Consider the following 20,255-nt stretch of genomic DNA (forward strand, 5'->3'; position numbering starts at 1 on the left):
GGTTCAAACACTTTTAACATGTAAAATTGAAGAGTAATACTACATACAAAATTTTATCTTTGTTCATATTTTAAGATTTGAAAATATTCTTTGGTTTGTACATTTGGTATTTGTGAATAAACCTTTGATTTATTTCTCATAATGCATAATAACAACATACTGATGAAGTACGGATTGAGTGTTTACAAAGGAAAAATAGACTCTCGTCCCTTCTCTGAATGCATCTGTCTTACCTGTTACACTGAATAAACATTATAGATAATAAAAGCAATTAGAAAAGTAGAGTCAAAGTGCTATAAAGGCAAATGTCTATAATCAAAGAACAAGAAAGAATCTGCCTTAAATATTCCTATCTGACTATAAGAAAACTTTTTTAAATGTATCGTTATTATTGAAAGTATTACAAATGTCCCCATTTGTCCCCCATTGATCCCCTCCCCCTAGGCCTTCACCACACTGTCGTCTGTGTCCATGGGTTATGCACATAAGCATATAAGTTCTTAGGTTAATCTCTCCCCACCCTCCCACCCCACCTGCCCTCTGAGATCCCTCAGTCTGTTCCATGCTTCTGTGTCTCTGGATCTATTTTGTTCATCAGTTTATTTTGCTCATTAGATTCCACATATGAGTGAGATCATGTGATACTTGTCTTTCAAGAAACTGTTTTTCATTATGGTAAATTTTAAGTGTCACACCAATTACAGTTAACCTATAATTATCTACACTAGTTCATCATGTATCTGTCTACTTTCCATGAACCAAATGCAAAGAAATGTGTACAAAGTTAGGCAGGAAAAAGAAGATGCAATTATAACATTGGCACCTATAAGCATCTCAGATGAAGATCTCATGATAAACTCTAAAAATTAATTTATTAGTTTTTTATTTAAAAATTTAATTTATTGTAATTTTTTTTTAATCTTCACTGGAGGACATGCTTAGAGAAAGGTAAGGAGGGAGAGAGGGGGAGAGGGAGAAGGAGACGGAGGGGGAGGGAGGGAGAAACATCAATTGGTTGGATCAAACCCGAAAACCCAGGTATGTGACCTGACTGGAAAGGGAACCGGCAACCTTTCAGTGCACAGGGCAACACTCAACTAACTGAGCCACTCCAGCAAGATTGTATCTGCACTTTTCTCTCCATTAAAATAAGCAGAAATTATCATACATTGTTTTTTAACCTAGCTTAGGTATACTCTGACTTGAAATTTATGGGGAAAAAAAGATACTTTAAAAACTTGTAAAGTTATAGTGTTTTCTTCTCTGCTATGGGAAGCTAAATTTATTGATTCCAAGTGAAAATTAACTGAAATATAGGAATACGGTGGTCTTAAACTTAATTAAGTTATTCTAATTCTCTCCAAGAAGTTCTCACTTTAAACAAGCAGCAGCAGGGACAAGCGAACAGAAGCGGCCTCCGCCCGCGGCCCGCGCTGCACCGCCGCCAGATGCCGTCTAGCTCTTCCCCGCCCGCGCACCTTCCCTGAGAAACAGGCCGCGTCCTCCCCAGCCGCCGCGCTCAGAAAACAGCCGCCGAGCACACGGGCAAAGCACTCCCATCGTATGACGACCGCGGAGACTGAGAAACCCACCTACACAGACAGGCACAGCCCACGGACGCAGACGACAGCGTGGCGAGGGCCTGGGGGGGAGGGGTCAGTGGGTTAAAAAGGGGGAACATCTGTAATACTCTCAACAATAAAGATAAGTTAAAACAACGTCTACCTCCATACCCTCCCACGCATCCGGGTGCCTTCTCTTCTCCTGAGCTCCAGAATCTTACTTGTGGACCAGGGACATTTCCAAATAGATGAGCCCACAGACACTTCCAAAGCAGGTTTCCTTCCTCCTCGTGTATTTTCAGTCTTACAGGTAGCGCCAACCTCCCAGCCTCTTTATCCAAATAATCCTCTGTTCCTCCCTCCCTCAGTCCACACATCCATTATAATACCTATAATTGTTAAAATATTCTTCGCACACATTTTTTACTCTCCATTCCAATTTCCATTCCTCACTTCTCACTTTGATGACTGCAACAGCCTCCTAACTGAGATCCTTTCTTACCTCAGGTGTGGCCACCATTAAGTCCATTCTTTGCATCGTGTCAAAGATAGTTTTTCTAACAAATCTAGTAACACAATTTCCCTGCCAAAAATGTATAGTGCTTCTTATAAAATTATAGCAAGTCCAGACATCGTAACATCTATGTGAGGCCCTTCACAACCTGTCCCTAAACCATAATTCCCGTTTCAACACTCCCTGTAACTTTAAATTTCCTCTCTTATCCACTCTACCCAAGGAACACAAGCTCCAGTCACAGGTAACTTTATGCTCTTTTCCAAATACCCAGTGTCTTTTCCAACCTCTCTACCTTTGAAACCCGTTTCTTCTGCTGACAGACTCTTCTCCTCCTTTAAAGGCCCAGTTCTGGTACCACATCTACTACCGTCCCCACAGTTTGATCACAGTGCTCCATACCCTAGAACTCATGACTGTCTACTGTGAACTGTCATATGGTTAAGTAAACTGAAGTATGGTCGTCTTTTTGACTAGGATCCCGGAAAGGCAGAATTTGTCATTCATCTTGGTATCACCCATGTTTTAGGTGATGTCAAATACAAAATAGTTGTTCATTGGATACCTGATTCAGTAAGGGAAAAATAAGTCATAGGAGATATTAGTATTTTCTAGATATACATATGTTTGTGCATATGTACACATATATATAGGGTGTCCCAAAAAAATGTATAGACACTTTAACAGCTGATAACTCAATTTTCACTCCTTTTCATTTAAAATTAATGGGTGAAGCCAGACTAAGCCTGGAACAAAGAAAATTTATCCTAAAGTACCACTAGACCTTTTTTTTTTTTTTTTATGGGAAACATAAATGATAAAAATTACTATACAAAACCGGCAACAGTCAATGAACTGAGGGTGCACAAATACGGGACGAAATGATTCTTGATGTTTGCGATTCCATTGCTTCACGTTATCAGCAGTGTCTGGACCAGAACCATCATCAGTTTAAAAATAGGCATTTACAAAAATAATTATTCATTTCTGCAGATTTTTTTAAACTTTGAAAATGAACTGTATTTTAATAAACACTGACTTTATAATCATCCAAAGTGCATATGCCTTTTTTTGGAACACCCTGTATTAACATTACCTAATTTTTTCTAACAACACCCTGAATACTTAAACTGATAATGTATTCTAACCTACAAAATTTCAGAGTATAATAAAATAGGAACTAACCTATTACAGTCAGTAACAGCATTGTGATGTAAAGTCAGTCAACCAAACAGAAGTGATTTCACTGTAATTCTGGTATAGCCTAAGGACAAACTTTTCTCTTTAAAAAATTTATTGATTTTGAGAGAGAGAGAGGAAGACATCAATGTATTGTTCCACTTATTTATGTACTCATTGGTTGCTTCTTGTAATGTCCCCTAACGGGAGATCAAACCCGCAACCTTGGCATATCAGGACTGCTCTCTAACTAACTGAGCTGCCTGGCCAGGGGCAAACTTTTCTGTTTTTAGAAATGAAAATAAATATTTTAACTTTCACTAATAAAATTATGAGTAAATATTTCATTACTGACTTATAGTATTCTGAAAAGAAAGCAAAGAGCACATTTATATTTATATGCTTTTTGAATAAAAGTATTATAAAGTTTGATATAATTTCAAATTATATGGTAAAGCTTTTTTAAAGATTAAACTTCTGACTTTTTTTCCTAATAAATATGTCTCCTTAGGAAACCAAGCTCTAGATTAGGTAAGCAGAGCCATCAAAAAGCAAATGCTATGTTATTGACAGAGAAGTTTAATGAGTTATAATACAGATATCTCTATATATTATCCTTTTGCATTCTGGAAATATTTCATTGAAAGAATTTGGGCTGATGGTCTAAGATCAGAACTTCTGCCTGGGTATAAGGCAGTTCTCTACTCCCAACGGCCCTTTCTCTAGTTTTCCAGTTGTGGAGTTCTAATGCCTATGTTAATTTCATCCAAAGAAAATTATTTTCTTGAGGCAATAAAGCCTTCAGTTCAGTAACTTTCTATTTAACTGAACTTTATTTGGTATACTTGATTGGTCTCTGATCCTACAATTGTGTTGATCTTTACTTCATTTTAATATTCAGCAGCTTGGTGTCTTATTAGAAGCAGAGAAAGAACAATTATATGATATCATTGAGTATATTGAGTAGATACGTATAAGACAAGGCAGTTTTTAAGCACTGTAACTATAATGGCCATCTAATTTAAATTGCTGTAAAGCCTTTCCCTTTCTATCACTGTTTACAGAAATATATAACGGATAAACAAAAGCTTTGATTATTTTACCTCTGCATTCTATGGTAACATCAATTCAAATTATTTAGAGGCAAAGGCACTTAAGAAAAAAAAACTTAAATTAAAAAAAATGATGAGTGTATAATGAAAAAGGATGGCTGTGGATTTTAAAGGCTTCCAAAAATAAAAGTTTGCTGAAGTAATGAGGTAATGAGGTAAAGAAAAGTGAATGTAATAGGTACAGATATTTGAAAACTGATCCTTTTGCATTACCATTATGACGTGTTTCACCAAGAGGCTCAAGTTTTGGAAGTCTAGTGACTTTGGGGGTTCCCCAGCCAACTAAAGAAAAAGAAAAACATTTAAAACACTGTTAAACAATGTCTCTTTAGGTTGGTTGAGAGGATCCCTCCCTAGACAGGAATGTATATAACATTTGATGTCAATTCCTATTTACTGAATGACAATACTGAATAGGTATGAACCCATTTTAAATGACTTTGATTTTAAAATGTCATGGTAGGCTGGTAACATTTGCTTTAAATTTTTACTTACCTTTAGTTAAAAATATAAGCATCTTCACCACTACTATAAATAACCTTAGGCAATTGTTGTAAACCCTAGCAGAGGATACAAGAAATGTTCCCTTATGAAATGGAATACTAGAAATGAGTCTTCAATGAATTCTCAAAGGAAAATGTTACCATCTAAAGCCTTCTGGCTGGGCTAAAAGGACACTATAAACATAGACATTGAGACATTTACCGAGCACCTGTAGCATATGAGGTACTATGCCTAGTGCTGAAAAGTTACTTACAATTATTATGCAGTAACATGTCCCAGGGCTTTACATGCAGTATTCCATTTAATCCTCGTAACAATTTAGGAGGTCGGTATGTATGTTGGAAATATAATGGAAAAACTCACATATCTTGGTTTCAAATGTTAACTTTCAGGATGAAAGATGAAATTTTTTAAGAGCTCGTATTAGCCATCCATTCATTAAACTTAAATTCCTTTTAGCAATCTATGCACTGATATTTAAATAAGATTTGCATTCATTCTAGGAAGTGCCTGGGTAAGGTTTTCTTATTAATTTTTTCTTATCTTTTACCTTTATAAAACATTTTTATGGTTAAAAAACAGATCCTTATGTTGATAAAGTATGAACAAAATAGAGCAAAGAAATCTACCTTTTTCAGAAATTCACAAGCTAATGAATATACTGAGTGAAAACTGCTCACTTTCTCTTTCTTCATTGTTTAAAGTAGTATTTCTAAATTCAGGATTGGTATCAAATCACTCACCAGGCGGCGGCGGCGGGGGTGGCGTTGGGCTCTTAGGAGCTGTGTCATCGGTATTGACAGGTTCTACTCGGTGACTCCTTTTTATTCTTAATTTCTTAGTTTTCTTTTTATTGTTATCTACAAGAATATAAACATGGCACTCAGAAAAAATTAAACTTCTGTAATAAAAATTAAGAGAACTAGAATGTTGATATTATTCCCATAGAAATATATCTTCAAGTTTGAAATTACCAGTAATGAAATGTGAACTTGTTATTGCTAAGAATTAAATTTTTAAATGATTGCTTACTGAGTGATTAACAAATATGATACAAACAACAAAAAGCCTATATTCTAAATTCAATGAAAGGTTATTCGGAATACAAAGTAAGTACAAAGAAAGCTCATGTTTCCAAAAGTAACTTAGATTTTTGCCAAACGTCATATTAAGTAAATACAATTGTCTAATTGCAAGGATTTCCATAAACTCAGAATGGCCTGGGGAAAGAGGCATGGTGTTGGCTTGGCTAACTAGGATGTGCGCGCGTGCGTGTGTGTGTGTGTGTGTGTGTGTGTGTGTGTGTATTCTTAGATATAAATAATCCAAAGATAATTCTTTACCCATTAAAATAACTCCCACATCTGTAATATTTTAAAAAGATAAAATAAAAAAATAACCCCCAAATAAGGCATCCCCAATATAAATAGTGGGGCAAAAGTAGGTTTACAGTTGTGAGTACGCTAAACAATTTATTATTATGTTATTATGTATTAATTATTGTATTATTTTTCATATGAACAACTGTAAACCTTCCCTTGCCCCACCCTGTATATAACCAAAACTCACATTAGATCTTGCAGAATTGAATTTGTGTTCTTTCAAAAAATAACTATTTACAGATTCTCACTTAAGCACATAATAACATTCTAAGGCATAGTAGTTTAAATAACTAAACAAAAGTTACTGAAATATTTTCATTGACAATCCCAAACTAACTTTATATACTATGCAATACATTTCCTAAAATGGGAATTATCTGCTACTTAAGAAATAGTCAATATCTATGAAACCTACAAAGTAATGAGAAATACAACCATACTTAGAAACACGTTATTTTCTAAACCAATTAGTGTCATTTGACACATTTTACTCCCGACAGAAACAAAGACACCTTTTTATAACTAGAACTGTGAGCTTTACAGCTGGGAGAAAGGGAAGAGCCTCCAGAATAATGTGGTACTTTAGAATGGACAGTAGCTCGAGGTTATTATGGAAGAGCATAAAAGACAGAGCAGGTGATGAAGTAGGGTTTCAGCCCAGCCACAAACAAGATGTATGATCTTAAAGAAGTTACTCACCCTCTCCAAGTCCCTGGTTTCCTATTCTACATAAAGGGAATAATATACCCTACAGTAGCTGTTAAATGACATAATACTGTGTTAACCCTTTGCGGTCGTATTAAATTTGGACATGGGTGTCGTACTGGTCGGAATTAATTTCCATTGAAAGAGCAGTGATACATAACATACAAGATTATGAAGGATAAACAAGAGAAATTATGAACTGATACACGAATGAATAGAGTTAAGATTCGTACGGTTCCTTGCTGTGGTGGCTGAGAGCAGACATACGACCGCAAAGGGCATCTGAAACCATGCTCTAAATTGTGAAAGATAATGTTAATTTTTAAATAATTATTATTATACTTAAATGATTCACTATCTTAGATCTTCCTACGCTTTATTTTCAAATATCTGTCAAATCACTTTGCTCTTTAACAATGTACTTGTGTTAGAAAGAGTTCTTTCAATATTTTGAAAGGCTACTTTAAGTCTAACTTTCTGCTTAACTCTGCTAACAGAGCTATATAGGTACAAATATGACTGCCCTAACTTCCCAACTTACAAAAAGTATAACTTTCGAATCTAATTATTTTTTTATACAGCAAAATATCTGTTAGCGAATCTGCACCTTGAGGATTGAGAACTTATTTTGACACTGGATAAAAATTTTGACACTGTATAAAAATTCTTATATACAATGGAACCATACTGCTGACAAGAAATGGCAAGGAACTAATAATTATTCGGAAGCTTCCATGTGTCAGGCCCATGCTAAAACATTGTAGAGTTATTTTTATTACAAGTAACCCTAAAGTCCCTGTAAAAAATGATGCTTGCTTCCAATTTAGAGATGAAGAAGATTGAAGAACATCGCAGAGCACAGCATGTATCTAGTAGAGGAAAAGTCAGGGTTCTACCCCAGGTTGTTTGATTCCAGACACAGCCTGTATCCTTATGATGCCAAAACACATGAACTTCCTGTTAAATTACATAACTACTTAGAAAAAAGTAATTATGCCCGGACGGGCGTGCCTCAGCGGTTGAACGTCGACCTAGGATCCAGGCGATCGGGGTTCGATTCCCGGTCAGGGCACATGCCCGGGTTGCGGGCTCAATCAATGGCTCTCTCATCATTGGTGTTTCTGTCTCTCTCTCTCCCTCTCCTTTCCTCTCTCTGAAATCAATAAAGATATATTTTTTTTTTAAAAAAGAAAAAAGTAATTATGAACTGAAAATTTTATATGTTAAAATAAGAGAAAAATGGCTATTTGATAAGACTTTTAAAATGTTCAATTGATTATGTCTGCATCCTGCAGAAATAGCATGTCAATAAAGGAAGCAATCCTGACTGTAGCATTATGAGGATTAAAAAAACAAAAACCCAGCTGGCGTGGCTCAGCGGCTGAGCATCTACCTATGATCCAGGAGATCGGGGTTCAATTCCCAGTCAGGGTTTTGAGCTCGATCCCCAGTAGGGGACGTGTAGGAGGCAGCCCATCAGTGACAATGCTCTCATCATTGATGTTTCTCTCTCTCTCTCTCTCTTTCTTTCTCTCCTCCTCTCCCTTCCTCTCTCTGAAATCAATAAGGATACATTTTTTTAAAAATTTATTTTAATAAAAACTAAAAACAAACAAAACCCTCAAAAAGTCTTAAAAGTATTAAACACATTCAAAGGATTCCTTGGGCTATGCTACATTCCAAATTTATGAAAGTAAAATTGAAAATTTCTGCTGAAATTCACATTACCAAAGATTACATTTTAAGGCATAATGAATATAAACATGTTAACAAAGTGACTAATGAGTAACTAAAAACCATGAGAAAACCATGAGAAATACTGCATTTGCAAACCAAAAAATAGCATTTTTTGTGAAAATAATCATGACAAATGAAAAGTATAATTAAGTTATATATAGTACATATGTATATCTTTTTATTTAATAACTAGATTTATCACCTGATTCTGATGATGGCTGGTCTGTCTCATCTTCATTCTCCAACTGCTGCATTAATGCTTCGTTATAATTTTCTACTGTTCCAAACTCATTGCTTTTTTGGCTACCGTCACTGATCTGGCTCTGTGTCTCCATTTGCTCACGCTCCATTTTATGTTTCAGGGGGCAGGCATCACAGTCTTTCTCCACATTTTGCCTCTTTTTCTCTCTTTCAAGTTTTTTTTCATTCTAATAAAAATGAAATATATCATCTTTAATATAACAGTTGTATCTAAGATAGTTTTAAGGGAAATATCAAATAATCCAAGAGCATGCTGTAACTACGGGGAACTGTGATATGTCCATTAAAAATTATTTGTTAAATACATCACTGAAACATGCTAACTGCCAAGCATTCAGAAAACAGATGTATAAAGCAAGAAAACAACTATTACTAGTAACTCCACAATCCGGAGATGAACACTACTTGGTGTACAGTCGCTGTGAGACACTCTTCTCTGCCTACTGCACACGTACAGACACACAACACCCACAAACAAACATAAATGTGATAGACTGCTTCTCTCTCTATAGATATTTAAGTATTTGTTTTTTAAACAAAAATGAACTGAAGTTTTTATTTAAGAATACATATTTATTTCCTTAGAACAGTGCCTGACACCTCGTAAAAGTGTTAGCTATGTATGTGTTATATATGTGTTAGCGAAAATTCTTTCACCAATTACATTACCATTTTGAATGGTTATATCGCAACTTATTTTACCAATTCCCAGTCAATGAACAAAGAGGTTACTTTCAATTTTTCACTATTAAAAGAAACACAGCTGTTGAATTCGTTCTTTAGAATAAGTTCTTAATATTAGAACTGTTGGTCATGGGTAAACGCATTTTAAAATGTGACACACTACAAACTTCCCTTCAGAAAGACTAAAGTCAATTTATACCCGAGGCAAAAGGCTGAAAATGGTATTTCCCCACATCTTTTTCAATGCTATATATCATTATCAATCTTTTATGTCTGTCACACTAACAAGTAAATGTTTTACCTCAGTGCTGGTTTAACCTGCAGAGTTTGCTTGTTTACCACTACGAAGGTGAAGTACTAAGCACAGCTACTGCCATTTCCTTTTCTTTAGGGAACTACCCAGGGTAACCCAATGTCCACTTTTCTATTTGATTCTTGTCATTTTCACAGTACTATTTAAGGGTTCTTTTTTTGTTTTATGTGCCTCAAATGCTTTTCATTAGGGTTTGCTTACTGTGTTTAACTTTGTAGAACAGCTCCTTAAAAACTGAATTGGATCTGTCTACTTTCACTTCTTTTTTTCTTTTCTTTTTTTTAAAAATATATCTTTATTGATTTCAGAGAGAGGAAGGGAGAGGGAGAGAGAGAGATAGAAACATCAATGATGAGAGAGTCACTGATCAGCTGCAGCCCACAACCCGGGGGCATGTGCCCTGACCGGGAATCGAACCCTGATCGCCTGGATCCTAGGTCGATCCTCAACCGCTGAGCCACGCCTGGCCGGGCTACTTTCACTTCTTGACTTGTAGTTTGACTGTCCTGCTTTGGAAGTTTTTCCTCCTCGGTATATACACAAATGTTTAACTATACTATGTGCTAGTATTTTTAAGGTTGCTTCTTCTTCTTTTTTTTTAAATACATTTCGGTCTTCTGGGATTTAATTTGGCAAATACAGTGTTTAATAATTTTACTTTTTTCAAAATGATTATTCATTTGTCCCAACATCCTCTCCCCCAGATGTGAAATGTCACCTTTATCTTACACAAAATGCTCAGACATAATTAGGTTTATGCCATGTTTATCAATGTTCCATTGATCGATCTCTCTGCTCTAGAACCAATACCTCACCATTTTTATTATCTGTGGTAAAAATCAAAGAAATGTAAGGTGCTTCTCTAAAATACAAACATTTTAGAGGAGAAATTTTGTGGAAATAAAAAGCAAATATACTTGGCATAAAGGAGACTTATAATTTGTTTTCATTTGTTGCATTTCTTTACTGATTATCTTCTTAAAATTATTGTATCTTAAAAGCATAAAAAGGCCCAGCCGGGCGTAGCTCAGCGGTTGAGCATTGACCTAGGATCCAGGCGATCGGGGTTCAATTCCCAGTCAGGGCACATGCCCGGGTTGCAGGCTCCATCCCCAGTCGGGGGCGTGCAGGAGGCAGCCGGTCAATGACTCTCTCATCATTGATGTTTCTATCTCTCTCTCTCCCTTTCCTCTCTCTGAAATCAATAAAGATATATTAAAAAAAAAAAAAAAAAAAGACTCTAAAAAATAAATAAATAAAATAAAAGCATAATAAGTGCACTTTCCCCATGCCACTAATTCAGTGATTTTCAATAAGGTATACTATTCTGTACACCAGTATTGTTCACATCTTTATTCAGTGAAAAATCCAATGTTGTCAGAGGCACTAAGGCCTTTTCTAAGTAACCATGGCCCTGGCCACATGGTACTATAAAATAAGTCATTATTTACAAGGTGAGCTTTACTACACATATAAATTAATGCTTCACAGTGAAAAGTCAAACTTGATTTCCCTCTTCTCCACCAATATTTTTAAAGGGCATAAAAGAAAACTTGACATATATAATATTTAACAGGATGGAGACAAAACAATAGCTTAAGACAGCTCTACTGTACTTAGAAAAGCACACATTTAATTAAGTTAAATGCAACGGGGTTAATAAAGAGATTAAATCCAATTAACCTTCTGGTACCTAAGCAACTTAAATCCAAGTATTTCATATTACCAATTATTTTGCAAAATAAAGCAATACCAAAATTACCCAATCATCTTCTTACCTGCGGAGCTGCCTCCCTCCTCAGCAGCAGCCCCGAGGAAGAAAACAACCATCCACCTTCCAGATGAGCACCTGTGCAGGAGGCAGCGACAGGGGGAGGGGGTGGAGAGCAGAGAGCAGTGGGCCCAGCAAACCAGCTGCCACACTGCGCTCTGGTGAAGGGAGAGGAAGGTTAGGAAGCTCTGCCCTGAGGAGGCCTGGCTGCTGAGGGCGGTTAAAGCAAGGCCAATGCACACTCTGGACAACAGTGGAAAATGAAAACAAAGACACAGATACATACACACACACACACACACACACACAACCCCTTAACTTTGTCATGATTAAAATCTACAAGTTAATTTTGGTAAAACTTCTGACAATTAAAATTAAAATTAATCATATTTACATACAGAATAATTTATTATAATTTCAAACACTCTTAAGTATCCTGGGTAAACAACCAGAAATTCAATTATGTACTCTAATGGATCATGAGCATCTAAATATTACTGTAAAGAGATGATAGTAACAGTAATACAGGGATAGGGACAATGTAAACAAGAGTAAATATATTACTACCATATGAAATTAATGACAAAAAATGATTTATCACAACAGTATTACAGTGGCTACATTCAATCTTCCTTTTCATTCTGTTAATTCTGCAGCCACCTTTCCTGTTAGATCGGAAAATAAATCTGAAGAGGGAGAAAGGGCAGTAAACCTTTAACCCGCCGTCTCTTCCATTTAATTCTTTTCGAAACAATCTGTCTCTAGTGAAACACTTCTTCCTATCTCCCTGCCTCCTTTCCCAATTCCCTGCCTCCTTTCTTAACTTCCCACTTTATAACTTAAGATATAAAAATTACATTTGCCTTCATCCATACCTCAATGATTACAGTTGCTATCGGCTGGAAAGGATTAACAGTAATTGGTTCTGAGTCCACCTCAGCCAGACCACTGGTTCCATCGAGTTCAGCCTGCTCTCGCTCTCTTTGTTCTCTATTGTTAGAGGGGGAAAAATTGTAATTCCTGAGAAAATGCTGAGCCATGTTTAAGAACACTTGCAATAGGTTTGAGGCTATTAAATTTAGTAATTTAAACATCTGGATATGGCTTTAAATTACTGAGAGATTTTCAGAAATCCTTATGCAGCTAACAGGCCTCCAGGCCCAGGTAAAGATTATTCATTTGAATTTATAAAAGAAAGAAATGCTGACAAAAGTAACATTCCCTATGACTGATTTTTTAATGTCAAGAGTGCATTTAATTATTCTATGTGCTAAGTTACTATATTATCAATTTATTAATTACCGTCCCAAACTGACGTGTCCTCCTCACTGATGTGAACAAGTCAGTCCTCTTGCTGAACCTCTTCTGAAGGGCCCTGTCATACTCTTTACCATATATGAAGGAGACAGTGACTGATGCTTCTTTTTTCACTTCTTTTTAACTTTTTCCCAGAGGCCCCTTAAACTACCATCATCATCATCATTATTATTGTCACTATTTTGAATTTTAGAGGCTGTTCATTAAAGCTGGGGACAGTGAATCAAGGAAGGGCCTAGGGTAGGTAACAGGAGAGGGACTAGGTGGGGAAATGAACCTAGGCTGGGACTCTGGCTCACTAAAAAGTCAGAAAAAGGGGGCCTTCAGACAGGTTCAGGGGGTTTGCCTGGGATGAACTGCAGCTGCCCATTGTAGTCCTGGTTGCAAGCCTCGGGGGTACCTGAGTTTAAAGGATGCATGCCTGTGGGGGGAGAGGGCACCGGGACTGTCACCTTGCACAATAGAAGGGGCTATAAACATAAGTTGCACTATATCACTTAAATAAGTATTTCCATATCCATTACTACTGAAACATTTACTATCTCTGTGACTTATAGTTAATGTTGTCCCATACATGAAGAGTAATTAAGTTATAAAACAAGTAGCTGAAGACAGAAAGATGACTGGCTGAAGACAGAAAGATGACTAGTGTAGATCAGCAACTGAGCTGCAACCCTAGTATAGCAATGTGAATGTTCATTACCATGACGTTTATTAGTTGTCTCCTGATGGAAAGATCTATCCTTTCATTCTGAACCTAGCGAGCCAGGATTTAGAGATCTGCAATTTACTACCTCTGTGACCTTGGGCATGTATCTGGATCTTTGAATGATAGCCTTCCCACGTGGATAAAAATACCTACTTCATAGGACTGTTTCAACTAAAGTAATATATGTGAAAGCACTCTGTTACTGTTACTTATAACAGTAATTGTTATGAATGTTATTAACTTATTAGCAAGCAATTTCAGGTATCTATTATTAAAATGCTATTTTCAGATACCAACAATAATTTTTTACAGTTTTTCAAAAATATCTGAATCTATAAGATTAGATTTAATGAAGTAAAAAGGTGGGTTTTTGTTTTTTTTTAATCACTCCTCTCTAAATCCTAAATTTAATTTTAATTATGGAGACTCTGCTCAACAGGAGAGGCCTCAGATAAACATGTGGCATGGCTAGGAGAAAGGAGGAAAGGGGAATGGGTATTAGAAACGGCTGCCATAACACAACCTAGAATATCTTTATGGAAAAGGTAACAACTTAGGGGAAAAATGACTAACATTAGGTTTCTTTTATCCAACTCAATTTTTTGTTCATGTTTTGTTAATGAAAAAAGGAGTCTTCAGAAAAGTATGGCCATATATTTTATTTTTATAAATATATAAAAGGTAGAACTAAATGAATGATTGGTTGTACTGAGCTTTATATCATGAAAATATCCAGGAGGTTAGAAAACCAAAGATTCTCACAGGAACTAAAACCTCACAATAGTATCAAGAGGGACCTAGATGATGACCTGCTCATATTATTGAGCACTTTGGGATGAAGAGTTATCTCTACAGATATTTCTTTCCTTTAAGTCCTACCTCTAAATTTAATGAAAAATACCTGCAATCAAAGGACTTCCTCAACAGTGCAAGAGAACACTTACAAAGGCATCACCAAGGCGGCTTAGTGGGTTCATGTCTGCAGGCTGCAACTATGTGACAGCACATGGAAGGCCAATATTACTTAGGCAGGTGGAAGACAACTTTGCATCTTGCAGGAGCTCACTTAAATATAATTTCATTTCTCCCCTCCCTTGCCATGCAACCATCCAGTTGACAAAAGAAAGAGAAATCTTGGGATAAAGGGCTAAATTCAACTTCTAATCAAATCTGAATATTTTTGTAGCAGTAAGACTATTGTGATTCTGTGTTAGAATTTATGTAATCTTTTTTTTAAAAATTCAGTTTGCTAAATTTAGTTAAAAGTTTCCTTAAAAATAATTTGAAAAATATATTTAAAAACCTGAGACAGTGCACTTTAGTTTACTTTCTGAAAAACTAGTGTTGAAGATCAGATTTTGCCTCAGTTGACTGATCCACTAACAGCTTACCTTCTGTCTTTGCTGAGACTAAAGAAGGGTTTCTCAATCTACTGATAATGGACTCAATAACTCTTCGTTGTAGGGGACTGTCCTGTGCAGCACAGGATGTTGAGCAGCTTCCTGGCCTCTACCCACTAGATGCCAATAGCACTCCACCTCCCCCCAGCTGTGATAAGTAAAAATGTCTCTAGACACTGCCAAATTCCCTTTGAGAAGCAAATCCGGCTTATTTGAAAACCACTGCAATAAGGGTACCCATAAGAAACAGATAAAAATTTTAAAACTCTTAGAAGTAATAAATACATAAGGAATAAATTTAACTACCATGATACTGCCGTAATTAACCTAGTTATTAATAACAGGAAAGCAGCAAGGAAAGGCCAAATATTATGGGCATGTCATTTGTGCAGCTTTGCCAGGAGCTGCAGTTTAACACTCCCCAGGGAGCCACTGGTTTATTCTCCCATAGATCCCTGGGGGAAGGGACTGGACAGTGGGGAGAATAGACACAGGCCCAGTAACGTCTGGGTGAAACAGAAAGCTGCTTGCCTGTCAGTCACACCTGGGAACAGGTCATTGGCCAGAGTAGGTGTGGCCATTGCAATTGAGGGAAGATCTGAGATATCTAATCCCCTAAACAAAGAAGTTCGCTCCCTTGGCTATGGCTCTCTTGGTTCTCTTGGGACTCTTGTTGTAGAAGTCCCGTTCTCTTGGCTCCCCTGCATGTGCCCACTGGTCCCCAGCCATGTGGACCCCACACAATGGACTGATGGACTGCAGCTAGCCTGATGCAGTCCTGGACCTGGCTCCAACATGGAAAGGAAACTCTGGACACTGGCTCTGCTGTTAGCTCTACAGAATCCCCAGCTGCATTTCTTCCAGGACTGGATTAAGGGAAATGGGACTTTGGAAACCCAGAGATGTAATTCCATGCAAATAAAAAATCACTCATCCTCCTGTGCGAGTCCCAGAAAATTCTTTTTCTCAAGATATCATGAGGACTCCACCCTCAGTACCGAGAGGGGAAGAGGACACCCCACTTCCACCGATAACAATACCACCACCAGGAAAATTAGAATCTTATTGCCCAAACTTGTGTAGAGAAAACAGAAAACTTACCTAGTGTCTGCCTTCAGACAGAAAAAGGAAACTGAATACAAAAAAACTAAACTAAGAAATTATTCATAAAATTGTGGTGGTGTTTCTGACATTTCAAACACACTGTGTTAAAAAATTAATCTACTTACCTTTCTTCTCGTAATTTTCGCACACGCTCAGCCCTTTCTCGTTTCTCTTGTTCCTCAAGAGCACGTTGTTCTGTTGTGTCTTTTTGGATGCGTTCATTTAAGGCATCAAAGTCTCTTGCAATGATATGTAGCAGCCAATAAAGACCTTTTTTAATGGACTTGTCAATTTTCTTTCCAGATCCCAAGATTGCTGAACAAGGTTCCTGACAAACAGCAATTTATTTGACTTAAATATTAAAACTAAAAGTTCTCCACAAAAATCTGTTCATAAACCATTAAGTATAATCACTGGTAAATCAAAATTAACCCATTAAATTAATGATATAAAGCACCTGCTTATTTAACTCAAAAAACATACCGTTGCAATGACCACTAACATTAGTACATAGGAGCGGAAATATTTAAAGTACAATATCTGTAAGCTGAGAGAGATTATGACACAGGAAGTTGACAGTGCCAGTTAAAACTTTCAACAAACTCATTGGAAGACAAAATTGAACTTCCAGTCCTTATACTAGGGAATTTATAGCAGTAAATACCTTTGAAGATTGAGAGTCTAATGACCATCTTCTGAAATCAGAATAAAATCCTCTGTTCATCTTTCTTAAGATTATATGATAACTCTCCTGATACGGTTTTTCAAAACTCACTGCAAACCTCTCCTATGTTTAAATTTTGTATTTATGTTTTCTTTACCATTTACAAAATTTATAGCAAGATGTGCTTATACAGCTTACAAGTCCTGTCAGCAGTATCTTAAACAACAAGCAAATCTAAAGTCTTTAAAAATCTCAAAAGATAGCTTATGGAAGTCAATCACAACTATATAGAAAACAAATATTACAATATTAATAGCAACAAAACAGCGAGAATGTGATTTCCAGGATTAAAAATACATATTTTAAAACACTTATGAATTATTTTCTTAGGTGTCTGCCACCTAATTGCCTGTCACCTTTACAAAAACTAAGTTATACTGCACACATTTCATAGGGCAAAAAAAAGCAAACCCCAAAACTTACTATCTGACACAGGCACTTGTGCTCATTGACCATTTTTTCCAGAGACAGACATTCAATCACATCAGCTTCTCCTAAAGCCCCTTCCTTGTCTTGTTTATTTGCCAACCTAGAGCAATATAAAGAAAGTGGTTTATAGCAAATATATAATCAGACAGCCACTTAAAAATATTTTCACCATGTCGTCATTCCAAAGTTTTAAACCTATTGTCTACAGAACATACTGGTTTAAGAGAGTACTATACTATCTATTTCATCTTTTTTCCTTTATTCTACTAATGTAAGTTTGAAAGCATTGGCCTGAGAGAGAGGAATCAAGCAGTGTCAAGAAAACAAGCAACAAGTCAACAGGCCAACAGAAAAAGCTACAAAAAGAAAAGGTGGATTAGTTTCCACAGTCCTCAGCCATCAATTCTAATTTTCACATTTATTGTGTCTTTATCTTCTTAAACACACTGCAGCATGATGGAAATGCCCTTATCTTCTTAAAATACGAAGTGTTCGTGTTTATTTTTGTATTTTTAATTTTTTTTTTTTAATCCTCACTCGAGGATACTTCTATTGCTTTTCAGAGAGAGTGGGAGAGACAGAGAGGGAGAGAGAGAGAGAAACATCGATGTGAGAGACACATGGATTGGCTGCGCCCCGGCCCTTGGCCTACAATCAAGGTACATGCCCTTGGCCGGAATCAAACCGGGACCCTTCAGACTGTGTTCTGATGCTCTCACCACGGAGCCAAACTGGCCAGGGCCAAAGTGTTCATGTTTTAAACACCCAAATAGTCATTCTGAGCTTGTAATATCTGAGCTCATCTGCATTTCCAGTGTGTGAATGTGTCCATATACATGTGCAACTTACTGGACAGGTGGGGCCACTTCTATCTCATTCACTTTGCACAGCACTGAGCATAAAGAACATTATATTCAATTAGGAACAAATTGGAACACAACAAAATGAAAAACCAAAATAAGTTCTAAAAGGAAAAATGAGGGAATTATCACAAAATACCAGGATTTGCTATCAGATGGCAGAGGTCAAAAAGTTTAATAAAGCACTGTCTTGGTCAGGGTTTGACAGATATTTCAGGTGACTATATATTATTTAATAATTACATAGGACAATAAATCTAATGGGCCTTTATCACCTACCTTTAAAAATTGTCCTCATAGTACTAGTACTCAGGAGGCGTCTGGTTGTACCACGTTTAGTGATGTTAAAACCAATCAGTGGATTCAGCTGGAGTCAGCCTGATTCAGCCAAAATGCTTCTATCTAATGAGTTTATCATCCACTGATGACCTTTGCTAAATTCCATCATTTTATAAGAATTTATAGCCCGGCCGGGCGTGGCTCAGCAATTGAGCATCGACCTAGGATCCAGGAGATCAAGATTTGATTCCTGGTCACGGCACATGCCCGGGTTGAGGGCTCGATCTCCAATGACTCTCTCATCATTGATGTTTCTATCTCTCTCTCTCCCTCTCCTTTCCTCTTTGAAATCAATAAAGACATATATAAAAAAGTTTTAAAAATTATAAAATCATGACTTTTCTAGTTCTACATTCCTTCTGCATTTACTAGCTACATTTTTGCTAAAAAGTAAGCTTTCCCCAACTACTTGCTTACTCCTACTTAAATACAATTTAGAGAAAAGTAAAGATGAATGTTTCTTCCTTTGCCTTCATTTCCTAATTTTCATAATAATAAGTTGCTGCTCTATCAACCTCCAAAGGTGATTAAGTTGCTTTCTTTGGTTTGTGGGGCATCTCATTATGAAATAATGGATTTAAAAAATATATTTGATGTGCTGCAATACATTGTAGTTGCTTTTCTTTTTGAGGCTCAGTTACCCAATTTGGTCAGTGGGAGTCCCCTTTGTGTTGGCTACCGTGTTCTTTTGGTACAATTCCCATAGTCTTTGATATTTTCTTGCTTTTTTGTAAGAAACAACATTCCAGACCTGAAATCATCATTTCCCTATGGACCCCTTGCTCCTTTCAGAAAGGACTAGTATTCCAAGACCACAATCTGGGTGCTACAAACATTTATTACTATTGACTTGTCATTATTTTCTACACCCTTTTGGTGGACAAAACTAGGGGAAAATAAGGTAGTTTTTTAAGAAAGAAAAAATTTAAATCATGAGTTCATATTGATTTTTCCATTTTAAATCAAATATTACCAAGCTTTTACTTACCTTCTTAAATCGTATCATTTTTTCTTATGCTGAAAACTATAGTTCCTAATAACACTGACATTGACTATTTTCTTTATCCTACAATGTATATAAGTAAGAGTTTCAACACAACGATAATGATACCATTGTAATGAACTAGTTGTGAATAACTGAAAAGGAGCAAAAGGAAGGCCAAATACTAGAGGCATGCCCAGTAAAGTCGGGGTGAAATAGGGAAGGTAGCTGTGTGGCAGCCACCCCTGGGAACAGGTCATTGGCAGGATAAGCCTGGCCGCTGCAAGCACGGGAAGATGAGACACTTAAGCTCCTAAACAAAGGAGCTTGCTTTCTCTTGGTTCGTGCTCCTGGCTTGTGGGACTCTCACGCTCCTGCATTCACCTAATGGCCCATGGCCATGTGGACCCCACATGAAATGGACTATGGACTGCAACTAGCCTGATGCTAAACCAGACTCAGCTCCGCCATCAAATGGAAACTCTGGACACTGGCTTTGCTTCTAGCTCTACTGAATCCCCAGGTGCACATTTTCCAGGACTGAACTAAGGGAAATGGGACTTTGCAATCCCAGGGACGTAATTCCATGCAAATAAAGCTTTCTACCACATCTCATCCTCCCGTGGGGGCCTCTGGAAATGCTTATTCCAACGGTACTCCAAGAACC

General features: G+C 36.8%; 1 protein-coding gene across 4 annotated transcripts in view; it reads right to left on the bottom strand.

The window, feature by feature from the left end:
* Positions 1–20,255, bottom strand: part of ARL13B (ARF like GTPase 13B) — a 68,601-nt gene that overhangs the window by 3,870 nt on the left and 44,476 nt on the right. For 3 of the 4 annotated variants that reach the window (XM_081139413.1, XM_081139416.1, XM_081139415.1), the window contains exons 4-9: positions 17,402–17,507; positions 16,380–16,582; positions 12,600–12,714; positions 8,898–9,123; positions 5,615–5,731; positions 4,581–4,649 (exon numbers count right to left, since the gene is read on the bottom strand). In XM_081139413.1, coding sequence (XP_080995539.1) covers positions 4,581–4,649; positions 5,615–5,731; positions 8,898–9,123; positions 12,600–12,714; positions 16,380–16,582; positions 17,402–17,507 — 836 coding nt within the window. The remainder of the gene's footprint in view (positions 1–4,580; positions 4,650–5,614; positions 5,732–8,897; positions 9,124–12,599; positions 12,715–16,379; positions 16,583–17,401; positions 17,508–20,255) is intronic. The other variant, XM_081139414.1, reaches the window with a different exon arrangement.

This window comes from Miniopterus schreibersii (genome assembly GCF_964146895.1).
Source record: "Miniopterus schreibersii genome assembly, chromosome: 5".
NCBI lineage: Eukaryota > Metazoa > Chordata > Mammalia > Chiroptera > Miniopteridae > Miniopterus > Miniopterus schreibersii.